This window comes from Aquarana catesbeiana, linkage group LG06, assembly GCF_042186555.1.
Source record: "Aquarana catesbeiana isolate 2022-GZ linkage group LG06, ASM4218655v1, whole genome shotgun sequence".
Classification (NCBI taxonomy): Eukaryota; Metazoa; Chordata; class Amphibia; order Anura; family Ranidae; genus Aquarana; species Aquarana catesbeiana.
In genome coordinates, this window is record NC_133329.1 from 118,643,957 (window position 1) to 118,667,391 (window position 23,435).

The 23,435-nt window shown below is 41.6% G+C and overlaps 1 protein-coding gene across 2 annotated transcripts in view; it reads left to right on the forward strand.

Annotated features, from left to right (window-relative positions):
• Positions 1-23,435, forward strand: part of SNX8 (sorting nexin 8) — a 56,407-nt gene that overhangs the window by 17,218 nt on the left and 15,754 nt on the right. For both annotated transcript variants that reach the window (XM_073636721.1, XM_073636722.1), the window contains exons 2-4: positions 12,870-13,040; positions 16,700-16,817; positions 21,755-21,876. In XM_073636721.1, coding sequence (XP_073492822.1) covers positions 12,900-13,040; positions 16,700-16,817; positions 21,755-21,876 — 381 coding nt within the window. In that variant the 5' untranslated portion in view covers positions 12,870-12,899. The remainder of the gene's footprint in view (positions 1-12,869; positions 13,041-16,699; positions 16,818-21,754; positions 21,877-23,435) is intronic.

The following is a 23,435-nucleotide window of genomic DNA, read 5'->3' on the forward strand; positions in this document are numbered from 1 at the left end:
CATCCCCACAACATGATGCTGCCACCACCATGTTTCACAGTGGGGATGGTGTGTTCAGGGTGATGTGCGTTGTGCATGTGTTATTTTTCCGCCACACATGGAGTTTTGCTTTTAGGCCAAAAAGTTCAATTTTGGTCTCATGACCAGAGCACCTTTTTCCACAAGTTTGCTGTGTCTCCCACGTGGCTTCTCGCAAATTGCAAACGGGACTTCTTATGGCTTTCTTTCAACAATTACTTTCTTCTTGCCACTCTTCCATAAAGTCTAGATTTTGTGGAGTGCACAACTAATAGTTGTCCTGTGGACAGATTCTCCCATCTAAGCTGTGGATCTCTGCAGCTCCTCCAGAGTTACCATGGGTCTCTTGGCTGCTTCTCTGATTAATGCTCTCCTTGCCCAGCCTGTCAGTTTAGGTGGACGGCCATGTTTTGGTAGGTTTGCAGTTGTGCCATACTCTTTCCATTTTCAGATGATGGATCGAACTGTACTCTGTGGGATGTTTAAAGCCTAACCCTGCTTTAAACTTCTCCACTTTATCCCTGACCTGTCTAGTGTATTCCTTGGCCTTTATGATGCTGTTTGTTCACTAAGGTTCTCTAACAAACCTCTGAGGGCTTCGCAGAACAGCTGTATTTATACTGAGGTTAAATTACACACAGGTGGACTCTATTTACAAATTATGTGACTTCTGAAGGCAATTGGTTCCACTAGATTTTAGTTAGGGGCATCAGAGTAAAGGGGGGCTGAATACAAATGCACACCACACTTTTCAGATATTTATTTCTAAATAATTTTGAAAACCATTTCTCATTTTCGTTCCACTTCACAATTATGTGCCACTTTGTGTTGGTCTATCACATGAAATCTCAATAAAATACATTTACGTTTTTGGTTGTAACATGACAAAATGTGGAAAATTTCAAGGGGTATGAATACTTTTTCAAGGCACTCTATATTCTTCAAACTTTGTCAAATCACATTAGTGAGGCAAGCAATGCAACAGATTGTAACATGATAAAGTTTAAGCAGAACTAAACCCATCAAGTTAACGGCTTCAAAAACCGTTAACTGTCACATTTGTTTATGCTGTCAAACCATCAAAAGGCTGGTGTCATAACTGATCACATGTGCAGATCAAACAGAGGTTAAAGTATAACTAAAGGCAAAACTTTTTTTTTATGTTTAGTTTTGTATAAAGTGCAGAGGGATTAGAATACCTGTGCAGGTTTTATTGCTGTCTGTGCCCCCTCTCTATTTGTCCTGTTTACCATTTTGGGTTGTCCCTGCAAAAGTAATAGAGGGGAAATCTTCTAATGGTCACACTAGTTCTGGTGACCTGGGGGTGCCCAAGGGATTCCCTTAATTTGCAGGGATTTCCTCTCACTTCCTGTTTGGTTTTGGGACAGAAAGTGAAGGGAAATCTCTGAAATGGGGCATGACTGGTGAAAAAAATGACAGGAGTTCTCGCCCTGTCTTACTTTTATCCAGAATTTTTTTTTTTTTAAAGTTTTGCCTATAGATTTACTTTTAAGACGGATGCTTCCCTGCCTGAAAAGGATGCGGGGATTTAGTTCCACTTATTCATAGAGCAATCCCAATAGAGGTGAACACGCTGTTCTTGAATCATCCCAATCCAGAGTTTTCAAACGGGGGCGTTTATAAAAACAGTTTGAAATTGTTTCTGATAAATGGTTAGAAGTTGTATTGTACTCATTTAGAAGGTGAACATTAAATATCTGAGTATGAAAAGGGGAATAGGGGACAAATTAAATGCTAAGACCTCATGCACACTGGTTGTCTTTAATTCTGCTGTTAGGGGTGTCTGGCTTTTTGTTTTTTGCCTCTAAACGCCCTTCCATGTTAGCCTATGTGTCCATGCACACATGGGTGTTTTAAAGCATTTAGAAGCAGAAAAAAAAACCCAATACAGTCCAGGAGCTTAAACGCATGTTAGTGCTTCAGCATTAACTCATAATAGTGGCCAGAATAAATTATTATTCTGACCAAAGAAGTTATTTCACGCCCAAGTGCTTGATGTTCCTAAACGCGTTTACAGGCATCAACCTATATATTTTTTTTTTTTTGTTTGGCCAAAACAATGCTGCCAGGAGGAAAGGCGTCTAGGAGAGATGACCAAATGTCCAGTGTGCATGAGGCCTTAATGAGGCAGGGGAAGGTGGAAAAGTAAGAGATAGGGAAGCAGAGAAGGAGGTGGATAAGATCACTCCATCATGGCTAAGGTGGCCTGAAAGTTGTCCTCCAAAATCCAATCTGTAAATGCTGATGATAATCTAAACATAGACCAAGAAGCCCAGGTAATTCTAAACTGCTATTCCATATCATTTTCCCTGAGACAATGGACATTCTAGATCCCTGATAGTCTAATTCAATCTCTCACTCTGCCAGGGAAGGTTTGGTTTTAGATTTCCAAGAATGGGGTATGGTTGCAGCAAGGAAGCGTCTGAAGACATCTTTCTTGGCTGATTTAACCAGGCCTGGGATCAGTGAGAGAAGTGCTGTCTTTGATGATTTAGGGATACGAGTCTCCATAATTCTTCAGTAAAGATTTTTGTCCAGAATGCCTGGATTGGGGGGCAGTCCCACCAAAATGTGGAGAATAGTCCCTGGAGACTCATGACACTCCAACATTTTTCAGGAATGATAAGGTTTAACTGGTGCAGTATAGCAGGACATCTGTACTATCCTGTTAGGAGTTTAAATCCTTTTGTTGCTACTGACAATCTTAGGAGTCAATAAAAATTTTTTTTTTTTTTTTTTGGTAGCGTGTAGGAAGGGAAGGTATGGCTGTGCCAGAGAAAGAAGTACGAGGGGGAGGCCAATACTTTTCTACCCTCACCTTGATCTAGATGTGCTTGGGATCTGAAGTTTTGCAGTTTATATAGGTGGATATCTTGGTAATATGCATGCCAATTTTTGTTTTTGTAGGTCACGTTAAATTCTAGTTGGAGCAAAGAGAAATGGAGTAGGTGTCATGCCAAACAAAGTTGACATGAGTTTTTGGAGCCGTGATTCCAAAAAACGGCAACGAGTGGAATGTGCACAAAGCGTTTTGGATCTGTACCACAAAGATGAGGAGGACCTTTTAAACAGATTAGTGACCATGGATGAAAGCTGGGTATATCTATATGACCCTGAGACTAAAGAAATTAGTAAAACATGGAAACATGCTTCATCACCCACCCCCAAAAAGGCTAAGGTGCAACATTTATTGATTAATCACGGCTCGGTATTCAACTTTGTCCGGCATGACACCTACTCCATTTCTCCTGGCTCTAACTAGAATTCACCACGACCCACAAAAACATCGGCATGCATATTACTAAGATATCTACCTATAAACCTGCAAAATTTCAGATCCCTAGCATATCCTAGATCATGGGGAGGGTAAGAACTTATTGGCTTCTCCTCGTATGGAGTATAACTGGGATGGATGGGCATTCTGAAGGATGGATTTAACATTTCTATTATGACAGAGGGCTGTCTGTTTTAAAGTAGGAACATCTGTTGGTGTTTTTTTGCGCTCTGTGACCCCACTGAGAATTCTCACTTTCCATGCCTGTGACACCAGGACAGGAAATAAGAGGAACAGGAAGATACAATATAGACCGCCCAGAAGGGATAACCTTTCCCTTCTTCCTTTGTTGTATCTTTGCTCTCCTCACAAGCTACTCTGGTTGAAATACAAGGCTTGCTTTTTAGCTTTTTAAGGCCTCTTTCACCTACATGGCAGACCTCACTGCCCTCTGAAAAGCGATTTCCCCTGCGGTTTACAAGTGTTTAGGAGGTGATACTGCTGCCTCCTGCATGTCTGCTTTTCAATACCCAGGGAATCTTTTTTCTATCCTAATTGGCATTTTACATTGAACTACCACGCTACAACTGCCATAGCTTTGCTTGGCATTAGGGTCCTGTTGAGTTTGCCCATTGCCACATCTCATTTGTGACAATGTGAACTCTCCCCTCTGGCTGCCATATAAATTTGGAGGTTAGCAGTCAGGAGAAGAAATAAAACGAGGATCAGTCGCCTGTTTTTATCAGCCCTCCGCTGCCAGTGTAAACTTAGCCTAATGTGTATCTAGATCAGTAGCTACAGCTGCTGATCAGTGTATTCTAACTTTTTCATTAATAATTATGAATTTATTGTCGGCCACTGTCGAATTTATTGTCGGCACTAAAAAGGTGCCATTATTGGCACCTTTTTAGTGCAAGAAATGCTCAAGAAAAATACATCCCTTTAAATTCTATGTATGTCTTAACGCTGGTTTGTTGCGATTCTGTTGTGGTGTTAAAAATCCTGCTTGCTGCATTTTTTGTCAGTTAAAAGGCACCAAAAGCACATCTCCCCATTGAAATGCATTGAAAACACAGCAAGAATGCATCAATAACGCACCTGTGTTACATTTTTGAGTCGCATGACCTATGAACACCATAAACACAGTAAAATCGTGGCGATATTGCGACAAAATCTTGTGCGTTTTTGGCACCATTATTGGCAATTTTTTCTCTTATTGGCAAAATGCTAATAATACCATTTTTGGCTGATATGTTTTGGTACATCTCTAGTTTGGATTTATTTTTTTATTTTTTTTCCTTTCTTTTATAGCATTGGGTAGGTGCATTGACATGAGTTTTGACACACGTTGATGCAGTTTCCATGCACTTTTGAATTTAAAATTAGGAGTGGATAAGGTTAAAGTGCGGTTAAAAAAAAGGTTAAAGTGGGGCAAAGTGCCCGAACACATCAAAGTGCATTAAAACGCGCCAGAAGGTTAAAAAAAAAGTGCACACTGACACGCATTTGGATTGCAAAATTGTGGTGTAAACCGGCCTTTAAAAATGGCCGTTCCCTCCCTCGCTCCTACCTACCTACCTACCTACCCTGTATAAAAAAAGATGTATGTACTTAACTACTTTGAATCTGGTCCGGTCACATGATCCTACAGCTCTGGCTCCCCTTAGTTGCTGCAGGGGAGAGGGAGGAGCACGGACAACCGCTGGGCCATTGAAGCCTATGGGTGACTTCATGGCTTTTGGAATTGACAGCTGTAGCTGGACGCTCTCTCAGAATCACGTGACCAGCGCAAATTAAAAATAGCTACTTCTACAGATCGTTTTGACACAGGATTGGGGAGAAGGGCATTTGTTAGGGTTTTCTTCCACTCCTCTTACTCTCAAGTCATGTGACTGGCCACAGTTTAATACCTGTTGACAATGCAGGTTATGTATGTTTTGGTGCACTGCCATTGGCTTCTGTTGGCCTCCAGACGCACAAAAAAAATGTGGACGCCGAATTGCTGAGATGGGAACAAACACTATCCTTATTATGCTGAGCCATGTTAGATGTGTTTTAGCACCTTAAGACCCTTTTCACACCGGGGCCGCAGCTGTGTTAGCACTAAAGCGCCGCTTGTTTTAGCGGTACTTTAGTGTTTAAGCGGCGCTTTTCGGCCGCTAACGGGGTGCTTTTAACTACAACGAAGGGGTTAAAAGCGCCCATGTTACGGCACTTCCGAAGTGCTTTTCAGGCACTTTGGATTCCTTTCAATGGGCTGGGCATTTTGGAAGTGCTAAATACAATGCACCTACACCGCCCCAAAGATGCTGCTTGCAGGACTTTTCCTAGCGTCCTGCAAGCGCATCGCCCCAGTGTGAAAAGTCACACTGAAATGAATGGGCATCAGTTTTCAGGTGCTTTAGAAGGCGCTGTTTCTAGCGCTAAAATGCCTGAAAACCGCCTCAGTGTGAAAGGGGTATAAGGCCCCTTTGATTTTGATGCAATTTTTTTTTTTGCCGTGATTTCAGGGAATCCTGTGTAAACTTGAGGTCTATGGACCTCAACTCGCACCAAAGTAGTACAGGGACTACTTTGAAGTTGGGGCGACTTGAAGTCGCACAGATATGAATGGTACTCATTGGAAATCATGGGGTATGACTTGTCATGCGGCTTTGCAGTCCCAAGTCGGACAAGTGTGAAAGGGGCCTACAAGACAGAGAAAACAAATCACCGCTCAGGAAGACCTGCTTTCAGGTGTGTATCAGTGAGTCCTTCAGAGGAGAGGAGTCCCAGGTGCTGGCTGAATGCAAATTGAAGCAGGGTTTGAAACAGGAAAATCTGGATGCCGCACACCGGATAAAGTTGAAAAAATCTTCTTTATTGTAAAACTTGGATCATCAAAAAATACAGGACAATCAGGCAGATGGTACAGACACAGTTGACGCGTTTCGCACTCTAATTCGTGCGCTTACTCGAGTAAGCGCACGAATTAGAGTGCGAAACGCGTCAGCTGTGTCTGTACCATCTGCCTGATTGTCCTGTATTTTTTGATGATCCAAGTTTTACAATAAAGAAGATTTTTTCAACTTTATCCGGTGTGCGGCATCCAGATTTTCCTGTTTCAAACCCTGTGAAAGGGGCCTAAACGTGTAGATTGGCCCTGGATAAAAGTATACTCAAGTTTCTCCTTTTAAAGAAAAAAAAAAACAAAATCCAGATTCACATTTGCATTAAAGCAGCACGTTGCCTATTTCAGGGATGGAATTTCTATGGAAAGTACAGGAATTGTACCTTCAGCAGTTGGTTCCCTACATACAGAGTTTGTGGTTGTGACCAGAGCAGTTTGTGAAATCAAAAACAGGAAACAAATGTTTCGGTGTTATCTGACACCGAGTAATACAACTGTTTATTCAGGGACAGTTTAATCACAAATATAACAGCTAAAAATCCCTGATTCAGCATTCCAACTAATTTGCTGACAGTATGCATGAATATAAGTAATCTAGTTCTATGTCTGTGAAATACTATGCTACATTATATTATCAAAAGTATTGGGACGCCTGCCTTTACACTCGCATAAACTTTAATGGCCTCCCAGTCTAATAGTCCGTAGGGTTCAATATTGAGTTGGCTCAACCTTTTCAGCTATAAAAGCTTCAACTCTTCTGGGAAAGCTGTCCACAAGGTTTAGGAGTGTGTCTATGGGAATGTTTGACCATTCTTCCAGAAGCGTATTTGTGAGGTCAGGCACTGATATTGGACGGAAAGGCCTGGCTCGCAGTCTCCACTCTAATTCATCCCAAAGGTATTTTTAAATTTACAAATGAAGACAAATTAGCTGCAGTGTTTAAAGCGGCCACACACACTTCAATTTTATTATCTCATCAATGTGTAATTTGATCAAAATTATTGAATCTGCAAACAATTGAAAAAGCATAACTTTCCCTCTGAAAGATTTAGACTCAGTTTAGATGGAATGCAATCAAAAAGTCGATCGCCAGGGTGAAAAATGATCTATCATTTTGCATTCATCAGCAGCACTGAAATACTTTTTTTATAAATACAATTGTATTTCGATTAATCAGATTATGAGATTACATGGTAGAAACAGAGTTACAATCGATTATTTACGATTAACAATTGATTGAAATCCACTCCCCCATTTGTAGGCAATCAATCGTTTGACATATACAAATATAGGCAGCGCTGTAAAAACGAATCCTATAATAAAATACCAGAACAAGATAATAATCATACAGTAAAATCAGAATAGTGCATATAAGTCCATAATATATTGCAACTAAGCATCCATGAGATTGTACAAGGTAGGTTTAAATTCTGCTTGCGAGATGATATTTATATATTTATATTTTAAGATATCCTTATATCCAATCACCCAGGGCCGATTGCATCAGAGGGTGTAGGTCACACAATGATAAACTCGTCTTAAGGAAGGAAAGAAACAAATTCCATAGCGTAATCCTGTTAAAACAGTTTTCTTTATATCCTCACAAAACACCCCCTTCAGGACTTGCACTTACATCAATCATAAAATAGCATAGCATCATAACTGGTTATGTCAGTGTGCCAGAGCGGGGATAACACAGTGTCTCCTAACGCAACTCGTTGCCTTTCCGGCCGTAGTGATCGCTTTGTCTCCAAACGGCGCACTGTAGTCACTGTTGGTGGTCAAGCTGCACCCTAACGCGTTTTGTCATCAACAACGTCATCCGAGGGCGTGGCTTCATGACGTGACGGCCCATCTTATATACCGCTGCTAAACCACAGTTAATTAACCCGTGGCATCACGCGGCATTGCAAGCTCAGTCTGGACGTAACTATCCAGACAGAGAATGTCGACACAGACAGAGTGCAATCAGGAAACCAGCGCCACCACACACATCGACAACCGTATGTGTGGGCATAGGCAAACTCAATCGTTTGAGTTGTCGACTCTAATATCGAGAGATCAATCGAAAAATAAATCCTTCATTTATAGCGACCGCAACGGCTCCAGCTGTATTTCCTCTTCTGTACAGCAAGGGATTTTTAAATAGAAGATGCAGAACTGTTAACTTTCCACTGCTGAATGTCTGACAACTGTAGTGTGAATATAAAAAGTAAAAATTATTTCTGTACTACTATGTACTCTACAACACTCTATCATCATTTTGCATGTGACCGATTTTCCAATAGAGGGCAAGTCACCCTAAACAGTTTTGGTGGAAACTGAAGAAATGTACCATCTGTCAGTTTCCTGGGAGCCCTATTGATGATATTTCTGGGATTGAATTCCTGAATCTGCACCCCTGCTGTTGGTCAATGACATCCAAGCAACTAGCATTTTCAGGAGTGATGTGAGCAACATTAGTCTCCATATACAGGCAGTCCCCGAGTTACGAACATCCGACTTGCGAACGACTCCTACTTACGAACGGGAGGCAGCGTGACGTCTCTGCCGTTCTGCGCATGCGCGGCCACGTTTCGACGGCGGGCACATCGGAAAACGTTGTCTGCACATGCGCGGCTACTTGACAGAACATCGGAAAACATCGAAAACAACGTCTCTGCCGTTCTGCGCATGCACTTCCGACTTACGAACATATTCGACTTAGGAACAAACCGGCAGTCCCTAACCCGTTCGTAACTCGGGGACTGTCTGTATCTCTCAGTAAAGGTTTTATTTTAAGTAGTTGATAGTGGTGATTCTATGTAAAGGGTGGGAAAACCCACAGTGGTATAAAATATAATGCACAATAATGTTGCCCAATGTGAACACAATGGGTAAATTGGAAACGGGTGTGTGGTCTTTATTTTGAGTAGGGTGACACTTATTGCAATCCTTCTTTTAAAATTACTTTGCCAGTTTAAATAGAAAGCTGCACCAGCTTTCATTATTTACTGCAGTGCTCAAATGCCAGGCTGCTCTGAATAGGCAAAACTCCAGCACTTCTTGGTAGCGATGGAGCCTGTCCTCTCGTACACATTGCCAAACTCATCTGCATGAATAGCCAACAGGAAGGTAGGGGGCAGGAGTGAGCAGGTAAGTTCTGACACTTCCAAGGGGTAGTGCACAGTATTTGGGCATAGAAAAGGGCAATAAAGCGTGCTGCTAAGTATGTGCAATCCCATGTAGGTGACTTCACCTTATGTGCTATGAGCTATCTTTTTTTTATATAGCTGACAGAGTCTTAGTTGATTACAGTAATACCTTGGTTTACAAGCATGCTTTTAATCTAAAGCATCGTATATAAAAGCGAGTTTCCCCATAAGAAATAATGGAAACTCAGATGATTCGTTCCACAGCCACTACTGGTGTATACAGTACTGTATGTGGCCAGAGGTGCGGGGGCGCTTGTTACTTCCTGGAGAACTGAGATACTCAGAACTGTTGACACTTTCGGGTACTCTGACGCCTGTTACGCCCGCCCCACCCACCCAGCTAGGAGTGTCTCAGAGCGTCTCCGAGTTCTCCAGGAAGCGCTGTTGGCCAACAGGGCCCCCGGACCTCTGGCCACATACAATAATACATACACCAGCGGCTTGAGTCCTGCTTGTTTTGCAAGACAGCGCTCGCAAATCAAGTCAGGATTTAAAAAAAATATATAGCTTGTCTTGCAAAACGCTCACATACCGCGTTACTCGCAAACCGAGGTATCACTGTATATGTATTTTCTTCCCTTTTTTTTTTTTTTTTTTTTTTTTTTTTTTTTTTATTTATTTTATAGCACCAACAGTTTAGGCAGAGCTTTACACACTGTACATTCACATCAGCCCATGCTCTCAACAGGCTAACAATCCAAGGTCCTTATCTCGCATGCATACAGTATCTCACAAAAGTGAGTACACCCCTCACATTTTTGTGAATATTTTATTATATCTTTTCATGTGACAACACTGAAGAAATTACACTTTGCTACAATGTAAGGTAGTGAGTGTACAGCTTGTATAACAGTGTAAATTTGCTGCCCCCTCAAAATAACTCGACACACAGCCATTAATGTCTAAAACGCTGGCAACAAAAGTGAGTACACCCCTAAGTGAAAATGTCCAAATTGGGCCCAATTAGCCATTTTTCCTCCCCGGTGTCATGTGACTCGTTAGTGTTACAAGGTCTCAGGTGTGAATGGGGAGCAGGTGTGTTAAATTTGGTGTTATCGCTCTCAGGCTCTCATACTGGTCACTGGAAGTTCAACATGGCAAAGAACTCTGTGGATCTGAAAAAAAGAATTGTTGCTCTACATAAAGATGGCCTAGGCTAAAAGAAGATTGCCAAAACCCTGAAACTGAGCTGCAACACAGTGGCCAAGACCATGCAGCAGTTTAACAGGACAGGTTCCACTCAGAACAGGCCTTGCCATGGTCGACCAAAGAAGTTGAGTGCATGTGCTCAGCGTCATATCCGGAGGTTTTCTTTGGGAAATAGATGTATGAGTACTGCCAGCATTGCTGCAGAGGTTGAAGGGGTGGGGGGTCAACCTGTCAGTGCTCAGACCATACACCGCACACGCCGAGCACAAATCTGTCTGCGTGGCTGTCATCCCAGAAGGAAGCATCTTCTAAAGATGATGCACAAGAAAGCCTGTTTGCTTGGGACAAGCTACTAAGGACATGGATTACTGGAAGATGGTCTAAGCTATAAGAAGATTGCCAAGACCCTGAAACTAAGCTGCAGCACGTGGCCAAGACTATACAGCGGTTTAACGGGACAGGTTCTACTCCGAACAGGCATTGCTGCAGAGGTTGAAGGGGTGGGGGGGTCAGCCTGTCAGTGCTCAGACAATACGCCGCACGCTGCATCAAATTGGCCTGCATGGCTGTTGTTCAAGAAGGAAGCCTCTTCTAAAGATGATGCACAAGAAATCCTACAAACAGTCTGTCTTCAGCAAACTAAGGACGTGGATTACTGGCACCATGTCCTGTGGTCTGATGAGTCCAAGATAAACCTATTTGGTTCAGATGGTGTCAAGCGTGTGTGGCGGCAACCAGGTGAGGAGTACAAAGACAAGTGTGTCTTGCCTACAGTCAAGTATGGTGGGGTGGGAGTGTCATGGCCTGGGGCTGCATGAGTGCTGCCGGCACTGGGGAGCTACAGTTCATTGAGGGAACCATGAATGCCAACATGTACTGTGACATACTGAAGCAGAAAAGGAAAAAAAGAAAAAGGATTGCGCACTGACCTTGTGCATTACTGATGGTAAATTTTATTAACAGCTATAACAACAATATTTATACTCACAAACGCGCGTGTAAAAGAGGCTTATCAGTTGGTGAGACTGCATCTCTGGACACCTGCAACCCAAACCCGTTATCGGAGTGATCAGATGACATCCCAAACGGCTGACGCGTTTCAAGGGTGTACCCTTTCCTCAGAGTCTAAGCAGTCAATGGCTCGTCCCATTGTTCTGAGGAGGGCAGCAAGACTGCAGGCATGGTTTAAATTCAAAGGGTTGGTCACACCACTTATTCATAGACTAAACACCCAAGCGCAGGAGATTTTTATTGTTTTACATACTGAAGCAGAGCATGATCCCCCCTCCCTTCGGAGACTGGGCTGCAGGGCAGTATTCCAGCATAACGACCCCTAAACACACCTCCAAGACCACCACTGCCTTGCTAAATAAGCTGAGGATAAAGGTGATGGACTGGCCAAGCATGTCTCCAGACCTAAACTCTATTGAGCATCTGTGGAGCATCCTCAAATGGAAGGTGGAGGAGCGCAAGGTCTCTAACATCCACCAGCTCCGTGATGTCGTCATGGAGGAGTGGAAGAGGACTCCAGTGGCAACTTGTAAAGCTCTGTGAACTCCATGCCCAAGAGGGTTAAGGCAGTGCTGGAAAATAATGGTGGCCACACAATATTTACACTTTGGGCCCAATTTGGACATTTTCACTTAGGGGTGTACTCACTTTTGTTTCCAGTGGTTTAGACATTAATGGCTGTGTGTTTGAGTTATTTTGAGGGGACAGCAAGTTTACACTGTTATACAAGCCTGTACACTCACTACTTTACATTGTAACAAAGTGTAATTTCTTCAGTGTTGTCACATGAAAAGATATAACATTATATTTACAAAAATGTGAGGGTTGTAGTCATTTTTGTGAAATACTGTATGTACACATACTAGGGCCTGTCTGGTTCCAGTTAACCTACCAGCATGTCTTTGGAGTGTGGGAGGAAATCTACGGATGCAAACTGCATGTTGATAGTGTCCTTACCAGGAAATCCTACCTGCTAACCACTAAGCAACTCTGTTAATGTGTTGTAATGTGTATAGAATAGGGCCACTTTAGGTTCACTTGCTGTAGCTTACTTTATACCCTTCATATGTAACCTAGTTAACGGGTGCAAGGGCAGACTTTCACCTTTTGTGTGACAAATACCTTTTGTATAGGAGGCACTAGGTTATTGCTGTTAAAACACAAATTCTGCAGCTGGCTCTAAGTTTACTGTAAGTGAATCTTTATTTGGCTGCAGTAAGGCGCTACAGTATGTAATGAGATATTGCTTGAAGCTATATGTGATCGTTCATTTGTGCGGACAACTAAACCAAAAAGATAAATCTTCTTACAGGTTGGGCTCTAACACCTCGAATGCTGCACGATGGAGGGGACCCAGGGGAGTCCTCTGATGCTGATATATACATTGCAGGAATTGCTGGGTCATGATACAGTGCAGGTGGAGCTCATCCCAGAAAAGAAAGGACTGTTTCTCAAACATGTGGAGTACGAGGTGTCCAGTCAGGTGAGATCATAGGGGATTTTAATACAAATAGTGTTAAAAAGATTTACATTTGAAATGAAATTAGTATCTGCTTAGAACTGTTTGGCAACAAGATGGTTCCCTACATCCTGCAGCACTTGGTAAGCAGCAGTAATATCAAGCTACTGTTTTCCTGAAAATCTGACCATTGAAATGCAGTGTAGAGTTGGGCCGAACACCCCCCTGTTCGCTTCACAGAAGAACTCCCGAACAGGGGAAAAGTTCTGCCCTGAACCGCAAACTCCATTGAAGTATATGGGAGCCTAACATGAGAAATCAAAAGTCCCCATTTTGAAGGCTTATATGCAAGTAATTTGCCAAAAAGGGTATGGGGGTCCGGGTACTGCCCTGGGGGACATGTATCAATGCAAAAAAATGTTTTTAAAAAGCTATAGTTTTTTTAAAGGAGCAGTGATTTTGATGATGCTTAAAGTGAAACAATAAAAATGAAAAATTCCTTTAACTATAGTTCCTGGGGGGGGGGTCCCCTTAGTCTGCATATAAAGTGGCATATCTGTGGCATGTAAAGAACCTGCTGCAGCAAAAATGAAATTTCAAAAGAAAAAATAAGCCAGTCAAATCACATTTAAATTGACTCGTGGTTGCAATTGCCGTCACCCGGCTATTTAAAAAAAAAAAAAAAAGAAAGAAAAAAGTGGCATGGGGTAATTTCAAACAATTTCACCTTTTGAAGGAGCAGGGTTGTACAGCAGGTAAGTGTACATTGTAGTGATGCTGTTGCTGGTGGGTTGCGTTGAGTGACAGGATCACTAGACTGACAGCCTTAATGCTGTATGTACAATGCTGTGTGTAACTTATTATTGATCGAGAATGACCTCCAAATCCCACTTTTAAAATCATAACCTCTTGTAGGAAGCAGGCAGCTGCTTACATGTAATTTTCAACTTCACAATTGGTATTTTTTCCGCTACCTGCAACTGTGCCATCCTTTCCTTTTTCTCAATTTGGAAGCACCGCTTTACAGATCCAATCCCCAGACCTATAACAGTTGCCGGCATCGGAACAACTCCCTAAGATGCTGTCCGAAGTTTATAAAGAATTGTTTACTTTAGACCTAAATCTATTGAAAAGTGCAGGGAGCGGTGGATGTCTGTGATACTCAATTTTCAAAGCGATGATTAGGATGATATGTGGTATCTTCCAGGGACCTTCTCATTCAATATAAAATTCTCCATCGGATTTATTACACTCTAGCCAGACTTGCCAAGATCTATGCTTCTGACTCTGCGCATATATTTTGGCATTGCCCATTAATACAGCTTTTGTGGCAGGCAGTGGTTCGGGCCGATGAGGATATTACAGCTCTTCGTATATACCCTTGACTACTGCTGTGTGATTCCTTGGTCTGGTGGAAGAATTAGCACCCCTCAGGGCGTAGAGGACCTTTCTATCTATTACTCTGTTTTACGCATGTAAAGCAATTCTTCTACAGTCGTATGCAAAAGTTTAGGAACCCCTGACAATTTCCATGATTGTCTTTTTTAAATATTTGGGTGTTTGGATCAGCAATTTCATTTTGATCTATCAAATAACTGAAGGAGTCAGGACACAGTAATATTTCAGTAGTGAAATGAAGTTTATTGGATTAACGGAAAATGCGCAATATGCATCAAAACAAAATTAGACAGGTGCATAAATTTGGGCACCCCAACAGAAAAATCACATCAATATTTAGTAGAGCCTCCTTTAGCAGAAATAACAGCCTCTAGACGCTTCCTATAGCCTGTAATGAGTGTCTGGATTCTGGATGAATGTAGTTAGGTTTGGTGGTTGCTGAGCATGGACAGCCCGCTTCAAATCACCCCACAGATGTTAAATGATATTCAGGTCTGGGGACTGGGATGGCCATTCCAGAACATTGTACTTGTTCCTCTGCATAAATGCCAGAGTAGATTTTGAGCAGTGTTTTGGGTCGTTGTCTTGTTGAAATATCCAGCCCTGGCGTAACTTCAACTTTGTGACTGATTCCTCAACATTATTCTCAAGAATCTGCTGATATTGAGTGGAATACATGGGACCCTCAACTTTAACCAGATTCCCAGTACCGGCACTGGCCACACAGCCCCACAGTATGATGGAACCTCCACCGAATTTTACTGTGGGTAGCAAGTGTTTTTCTTGGAATGATTTGTTCTTTTGCCTCCATGCATAACGCCCCTTGTTATGACCAAATAACTCAATCTTTGTTTCATCAGTCCACAGCACCTTATTCCAAAATGAAGCTGGCTTGTCCAAATGTGCGTTTGCAGACCTCAAGCGACTCAGTTTGTGGCGTGTGTGCAGAAAAGGCTTCTTTCGCATCACTCTCCCATACAGCTTCTGCCTGTGCAGTGTGCGCTGAATTGTTGAAGGATGCACAGTGACACCATCTGCAGCAAGTTGATATTGTAGGTCTTTGGAGGTGGTCCATGGGCTGTTTTTGACCTTTCTCACCATCCTTCGCCTTTGCCTCTCCAATATTTTATGTGGCCTGTCACTTCTGGCCTTAACAAGAACTGTGCCTGTGGTCTTCCATTTCCTCACTATGTTCATCACAGTGGACACTGATAGCTTATATCTATATCTCTTAGCCTTCCCCTAAACCATAATGTAGAATAATCTTTGTTTTCAGGTCATTTGAGAGTTGTTTTGAGGCCCCCTTCAGAGGAGAGTCAAAGAGAACAACAACATGCAATTGGCCACCTTAAATACCTTTTCTCATGATTGGATGCACCTGTCTATATAGTTCAAGGCTTAATGAGCTCACCAAACCAATTGTGTGTTCCAATTAATCAGTGCTAAGTAGTTACAGGTATTCAAATCAACAAAATGACAAGGGTGCCCAAATTTATGCACCTGTCTAATTTTTGTTTTGATGCATATTGCGCATTTTCTGTTAAACCAATAAACCTAATTTCACTACTGAAATATTACTGTGTCCTTCAGTTATTTGATAGATCAAAATGAAATTGCTGGTCCAAACACCCAAATATTTATAAATGACAATCATGGAAATTGTCAGGGGTTCCTAAACTTTTGCATACGACTGTATATTGGAAGAAAGCTGAGGCACCTCCATTGACTTATTGGAAGACCCTAATTAGGCATTGCCATTCTATAAAGTCATATACCAAAATAGAGGTTGTCCCAACAAATTTTAGAAGGTATGGCAAGGTTGGACTCCTGACTCATCCACACTTACTTGAGGCTGTCCTAGTTAAACATGAGTTGGGTCGATTACTTATATTGAGGGACAGAGATGACATCCGACTGTGTTGATAGTCATGTTGGGTACTTGGATATCAATCCTGTCTGGGCAGGTGATGTCAGTATGTTAACATTGCTGTGGGGCTCCTGTAAAGGTAGTATTGTCATGCTGAAATTTTCTTAGGCTGTATCTTAAATGTAAATGTATTGCACTAGGGGAGGCGGTGGGGGTTAAGGGATGTTTTTTTTTTTTTTTTTTTTTGCCCTACTGTTTTTCTTTAGCATCTGGCTGTTCCAATAATTGTTACTGTGTTTTTCTTTTTCTCTTTTTGGTATCTTTGGAATACCCTGTTTTGTATGCTTTAAAGTGTAAAAATGAAACAAAAAATTAAAAAAAAAAAAAAAATCATGACCTCTTGATGTCTCTCTTACAGTTTTTTAAGTCTTCCGTGTATAGAAGATACAATGACTTTGTCATGTTCCAGGAAATGTTGTTGCAGAAATATCCATACCGCATGGTACCAGCTCTTCCACCAAAGAGAATGCTTGGAGGTATATGTCTGTTGCATCCGTATTCATTTGATTTATCCATATATACCAGTGATGGCGAACCTTGGCACCCCAGATGTTTTGGAACTACATTTCCCATGATGCTCATGCACTCTGCAGTATACTTGAGCATCATAGGAAATGTAGTTCCAAAAAATCTGGAGTGCCAATGTTCGCCATCACTGATCTATACCCTCATTATTGGTTGTCACGGTCTTTCTCTTCATATTGGTGCCAATCACTTTTTTTGTAATGTGCGGCTAAGCAAATTGGAGGTTTTGCTGCTTTCAGTTGCTTATTTCCTATGGTACAGCTTGGCTTTGGCAACTCCTTGAAAGCAAATTGCTTTTCACAGAAGGTCTTTCATTTTTGAAGGAACTGATATCTTCTAAGCAATAGTAGCCTAGGAGCTGCTTAATTGCACATATCAAAAACCGATCAGAAGAGAGTCTCCTAATCACCAGGAACGACCAACACGCCCACGTTTTCCACTTTTGTAGTTGAAATTGGAAAGCCTTATTTATATTACATTTTATTTGGCTGTTTAAGCTCGCCATACATTAATTGAAATAAGCGTGTGGCATCCCCTGCTCAGAAGAAGTCGACATCTGTTGAATAGACACATTAGAAAATTTTCCAACAAGCAGTCCTGGCAGGGGGGATTCTTCCATCTCAGTTGTGTGGATAGAGAAACCTGTTCACCTAACCATGTCAACCAGCTAACTGTGTATGGCTTGAATCTATCGGGATTTTAGTGTTTTGTTCCCAGTAGAGCAGTCACACTTCCAGTTTGCTGTAAGGACAATATAATAGGATCAGCCTGCACTAAGTTTTTGGCATTAGAATAGTCCTAAAGGGGAAGTATTTGATGTACACCTCTATCGTATGTAAAAAGCACAGTTAGACAGATTTGAATGGGCCTACAAATGAGAGCTGATGTCAGGCATAATTAGTTCACCTTCACAGAAACTCTGTAAAGGTAACCAAACACCATAACCCTCCTAACCCCTCCCCCTGCGCCGTACATGCTTCCCATGGCCCTGAGCTGTCGAGGCTCCCTAATCCACTCCAACGGTTCAGGGATTTGAAATCCCCGCTGCTTTCTCTCTTCTCTGTCCACCGGGTCCCTCTCTGTTGCCCCGGATCTTACCCCCCCCTTTGCTGTCTCTGAGCCAATGAGGAGAGAGAGAGAGAGACGTTGCTCTCGTGCATATCGCTGGATCGAGATTAGGCTCAGGTAAGTGTAAGGGAGGGGTCTGGGTAATGAGCTACATACAGAAGGTTTTTTACCCTAAAGTGGTTGTAAACTCTCCCCCCACAACTTTGTCCCATGTAAATCAGCATAAAAAACCCTAATGAACACTGTTTGTAGATATCTCCTTACTTGCTTAGTATTTTTGTAATCCTTTGTTCTTTAGAATGACGTCACTGAGCATGCCCATATCTCCCCTGATTTACGGCACACTCTGTGTACTTGTCTGTCTATTATCAGGACTTCCTACGGCACAACACTAAAATCCCACGAGACTGCATAATCACTCAGAGCTTCCTACTACACCCCATGTGACCATGTGCTGGGCATCGGACAGCATTACTGCCGTCTTATCAGCTGAAGCTGATAAGACTGACATAGGCAAACAATAGATAATCGGCACAAGTAAATACTATGAAAAATAACAAGTCAGCTATGAGCAGGGAAGCAGGGTTGCCATAGAAACGTTGGATTGAGAAGGAGGCTTGGTTAACAGTACAGGAAGTGCTCAATGTAAGGGCGGAAATACACTCTACTGTTGACTCAGAAAACAACACTTAAGATGGTGCTGCCTTACCCCTGGAAACACGTTTTTTAAAGTTTCTTTAAAGAGTAAGTAATATGCAATTTGGGCTGGATTACAGTGGTTATAGTTTGATAATTACTTATTATAATGGACTATATGAAAAGAAGTATCAGGGTGGGAGAGTTTACTTTTTAATGCAGAGAATGCATTAAGGTAAAAAAAATGTATGCAAGGTAAAAAAAACTCCCTTTTGAACTGCTTTCTCATTTGTTCACTCTTGGCATAAAGACTTTACAACAAGTGTGGATGCAGTGCACAGATTCAGAAACCTGTATGTGAATCAGTCTCGTGGAGGGGGGCAGCACTAAGGCTTGAGTGCCTATATTGCAAACGCTCTGTCTTTAGTGCATGTTTAGCTGCTTGCTAGGACACTGTTGGCTTTGCAGCTGACAGTGTTCCAATAACCAAAGACTCACCACTGACCCCATTCAGATGCCACCAGCAGATTCCCTGGTTGACATCTGAAATTAAACAAGGCCTGATATTCTGGTTGCTATCCTTACCAAAATATGGCCATAGCCATATTTGGACAATATCAGTTAGCACCCCTGTCCTTTTACTTTCAGCTGTCAGCTGCAGAATCTCTTGGCTGGCAGCTGAATGGGGCAAGGGACGTGTCATGGGTTGCTAAGAGGCCATCTGCTGCCAGTGTCCTAGCAACCCTTGAGCCCTGTGCAGGAAGCTGTCTTGTTAATGACCAGCTGCCTGCACATACAGTATGCCCATCTCTGAACACTGACATTTATCTGTATGCCAACTCAGAGTTGGTCTTATTTATCTGCAAACTGATGTTAATTCTTAAAAAATTTGTTGTTGCCATAGCAATAGATTTTAAAAGTAGCAGTAGTAAGCATATGCCTATACTGTTACCAAAATGGCACAAAGATTACAGAAATTAGGCGCTGGCCATATAAAGAGGCCATGCCTAGCTTTACTGAATTCTTTCTATTGTATTTTGTAGTTGCACAAGAACATCATATTTTCCACCCAGTGCCAGCAGGTGGCACTTTGAGTCAACTCTGGAAATTGCAGCTCCATGGGGGAGGGGCTTTGTTAATACACAAATATCAGAAGGGAAGTTTTTCAAAATTTATAGCAAATGCCCTTTGAGGTTTTAGAGATTTTGAATTTTTTACAAGTACAAAAAGTTAGCAAAAGTATTTCTAGTGTTCTGGTAGCAGACATCTCTGCATTATTATGGCTGTAGTGCATTGCGGATTTTAGAATGGGGAGGGGGGGGGGGGGAGTAACAGTCAAAAAATGAAATTGTCAGACGCAGTCTTAATATACTTTTTTTTCAAAGCAGTGCCTGAAGTGACATGGCTTCAAACTGGTGAAGATCTATGTTCCTTTCACTGAGATGAAACCCTTTGAGAAGTGTGCAAGCTATTTTTGTCCTTCATGAAACGGCATAGATTTGTTAGGGAGGATATGAAGACGGCACGGGCAGAGTGAGCGGTGACGGCACTGTCACAATCTGTGTGCTGCCCGCTTTGATCAGGGCTGATGTGAAAGGAGATAGTTGTAAAGAGCTCATTTACAGAAAGAGAGAAGCGCCCTCAAAAGCGATAACTGTTTATTTTTCAGCACTTCAAGGGAAGATGTCAAATTCTAAGATAACTCTTTTTCTGAGGATCACAGAGCCTTAATTATCTGAAATGGGATTTAACTCATTCACTTTACTGTTCTGTGTTTAAGTATAATTTCCACAAGCTGTAAAAATAAGAAAGAATACACCAAATGCTTAAAGGGGACCTAAGCTTAAAATTTAAAGCAGTATTAAACCCAAAAGCAAATATTTATTATATTGCCAATCATTCGATGTAGTCAATCACCCCACTGTATTACTGTATTAGAGTGCCTCCACTCTGGATAAAGGAGCACAGGGGGCACCATTGGACAGCGGCATTTGGTCTGGGGAGAGAGGAGTGTTAGAAGTACTAACAAATCTAATAAAATAAAGATAATTGAACCACTTCAGCTCTGGAAGGTTTTACCCCTTCCTGACCAGGCCATTTTTTGCGATACGGCACTGTGTGCTTTACCTGATTATTGCGTAGGCGTGCAACGTTGTACCCAAATAAAATTGATGTCCTTTTTTTCCCACAAATAGAGCTTTCTTTTGGTGGTATTCTATTACCCTATGGAATGGCAGACTTTGGAATGCTGCACACCTTTATGGAGGACACATCATTTTAGCTGTGCTGTCTAAAACCAGCCCATACTTCTATTACTACTCCATGTGAGGTCTGCCATTCCATAATGAGTCTATAGGTGCAGGACCCTGTTTGCCAGGCCTTGGTGCCTCCTGGTGTTTCCAGGTTGAGTTTAGCACCTTTTGAATGCTCCTCTTTACAATTTGGCTCTTCTATCCAGTACAGCATACATTACCTCCAAAGTTGGACGGAAAGGCAGAAAGCTCTGAGACTGTTTTAAAACCAAACATGGAATGTTTTTTGATACATCAATGAATGACTACAAGGTTGCCTCTTATACCCCTGATGAAGGAGACGCATAGTCTCTGAAATGCGTTGGATGGAGGATACCAGATTGTATCGTCAACTTGCTGTTTCAGTTGGTGTATTTTCAGTTGTTCATATCATGTATATTGCACGTTTCTTGACTTTTACTGATGATTCACAATAAATATCAGTTTTTATCAATGTATCTGTTATGTGTTTGAAGTGCCTATGAAGTCCCACAGCTGGACAACCTCATATGCTTATGTTGGTCAATTTAAAAAGCTGGGTGTGTAAGCTTAGGATCTCCAAAACCCACAAAACAGTTTAATTTTTTTCCCTGTAATTGGATATTAATATGATTTGTGTAGAGACCCCATTCACAGGCTGCGCCCATCCTCTTCACTACATCATAATGGCTGACCACACCAATAATGCAGGATCAGATCTGTATTATGGGAACTTGTTTTTATCTGGCTTAGATCTGAGAATGTATGACATAATAAACACATTTTTGGTGTGTGCTGGGCAGTTAGAGCAATAGGAACACTGCAATTTTTAAAAACAATTATGACATGAATTGTGCCTATTTTGCACAACACTATATCTTTACATTTATTTTTGTATTTTGATATTTTACTAGTGGATCGAGAGTTTATAGAATCCCGAAGGCGAGGTCTAAAGAGATTCGTTAATTTAGTAGCCAGGCACCCGTCTTTCTGGGATGACATACTTGTGAATATTTTTCTTTCATATAATGGTCAGGTAAGTACACCTTACTTTGTGTAAAACATCTTTTGAGAGTAAATTGCCTTTGTTTTCAGGGCTCTGTCACAGGTGCAGTAAATATTAATTGATAAAGCTGCTCTTTGTAACATGGGGTCAGGTCAGAAAATGACTAGTCTTCACACAATGCAATCTTGCAAATTACAGATTACTTGATCAGATGTCCACTGGAGTCTAAAGAGAATGGTGGGCATTGTTATATCAAATTGGTTTGCCCAGATCTTTATCTGCAAACAGTGGTTTGACTGACAGCATCTCACATAATTTGTAATTAAAACATATTTGCCATTTTTTCTGAAGATTCCCTCCAAATACTTTGCATATTTTATATATACTGTGATCCTGTACTTGCCAAATATGCTGCAGGAATCTCCCTCCACTAGGACTGGCTGCAGCCATTTTAACTGTGGGCAGCTAAAGCTGCTGCTTTTCACTTCCTGGATTTACACAGACACACGCCTCCAGCTCTGCAGCTCTCATTGGCCCTCGTATGACTCACACCCCCCCCCCCCCCCACCCCCTTCCTGGCAAACTCTCACAAGAGAGAGAGCTGTGCATTATGTCGTAAGCCTAGGCTTTTTACCAGAGAAGAAAGTGGAATGTATAAGGTATTCACTGCCAGAAAAAACATTTTACTATCCAAAGTTAAAATAACAAGGGCAGAAGATTTAATAGATGGAAAGATGAAAAAATGCCTGAAGTTCTGCTTTAAACTGAACCCATGTTCAATATGATCATTAAGAGACTGGCATACTTGTAGACTTATTTTTTTATTTATTCATTTTATATTTTTATTTTTCTGTTTATTTTTTTCTGCTATTAAGTTTTTTTTTTTTTTTCCTTTCCTTTTCATCAGTCGTAGAGAGTTGGGGGATTCTGACTGCCATTCTTTTATTGCTAGGAATATCCTGGATTACTGACAAACATGTTGGATTTTGGAAGCCCTTTTAATCACCTCAAACCCCCTTTAATAACCTCTCAATGACCTGATCATCACATGGGCATCATTCTGGGTAGTTGGATCTGGGCAAAGTGCCTGGTATGCCCCAAGCATAGTGGCCAAAGTGCACAATTCCACTGATCTCTTTGTAGATGTAAAACACAAAATGCATTGGAGTCAAATGGAAAGGCAAAATAAAGGAGTGTGCCCATTTGCTGCCTACGCATTGCAACAACTGTACACGTATTGTAATGACTGCCTATTTGCTGCTCAAGTATTGTGTAACGATTGCATGTGTGCTGCTCGCTTATTGTCACGATTGCCTTTTTTCATGGCCGCATAATGTCAGGATTACCTGTTGGCTGCCCATGTATTGTCAGGACTGACATTTTTTTCCCCCATATATTATCAAGTCAGCAAAGTGGGGCTAATTTAATAAACTGGAGCTTGCTAAATCTGGTGCAGCTCTGCACAGTAGCCAATCAGCTTCTAACTTCAGCTTGTTCAATTAAGCTTTGACAAAAATAAAATGAAAGCTGATATGCAGAGCTGCACCAGATTTTGCACTCTCCAGTTTTAGTAAATCAGCCCCACATTT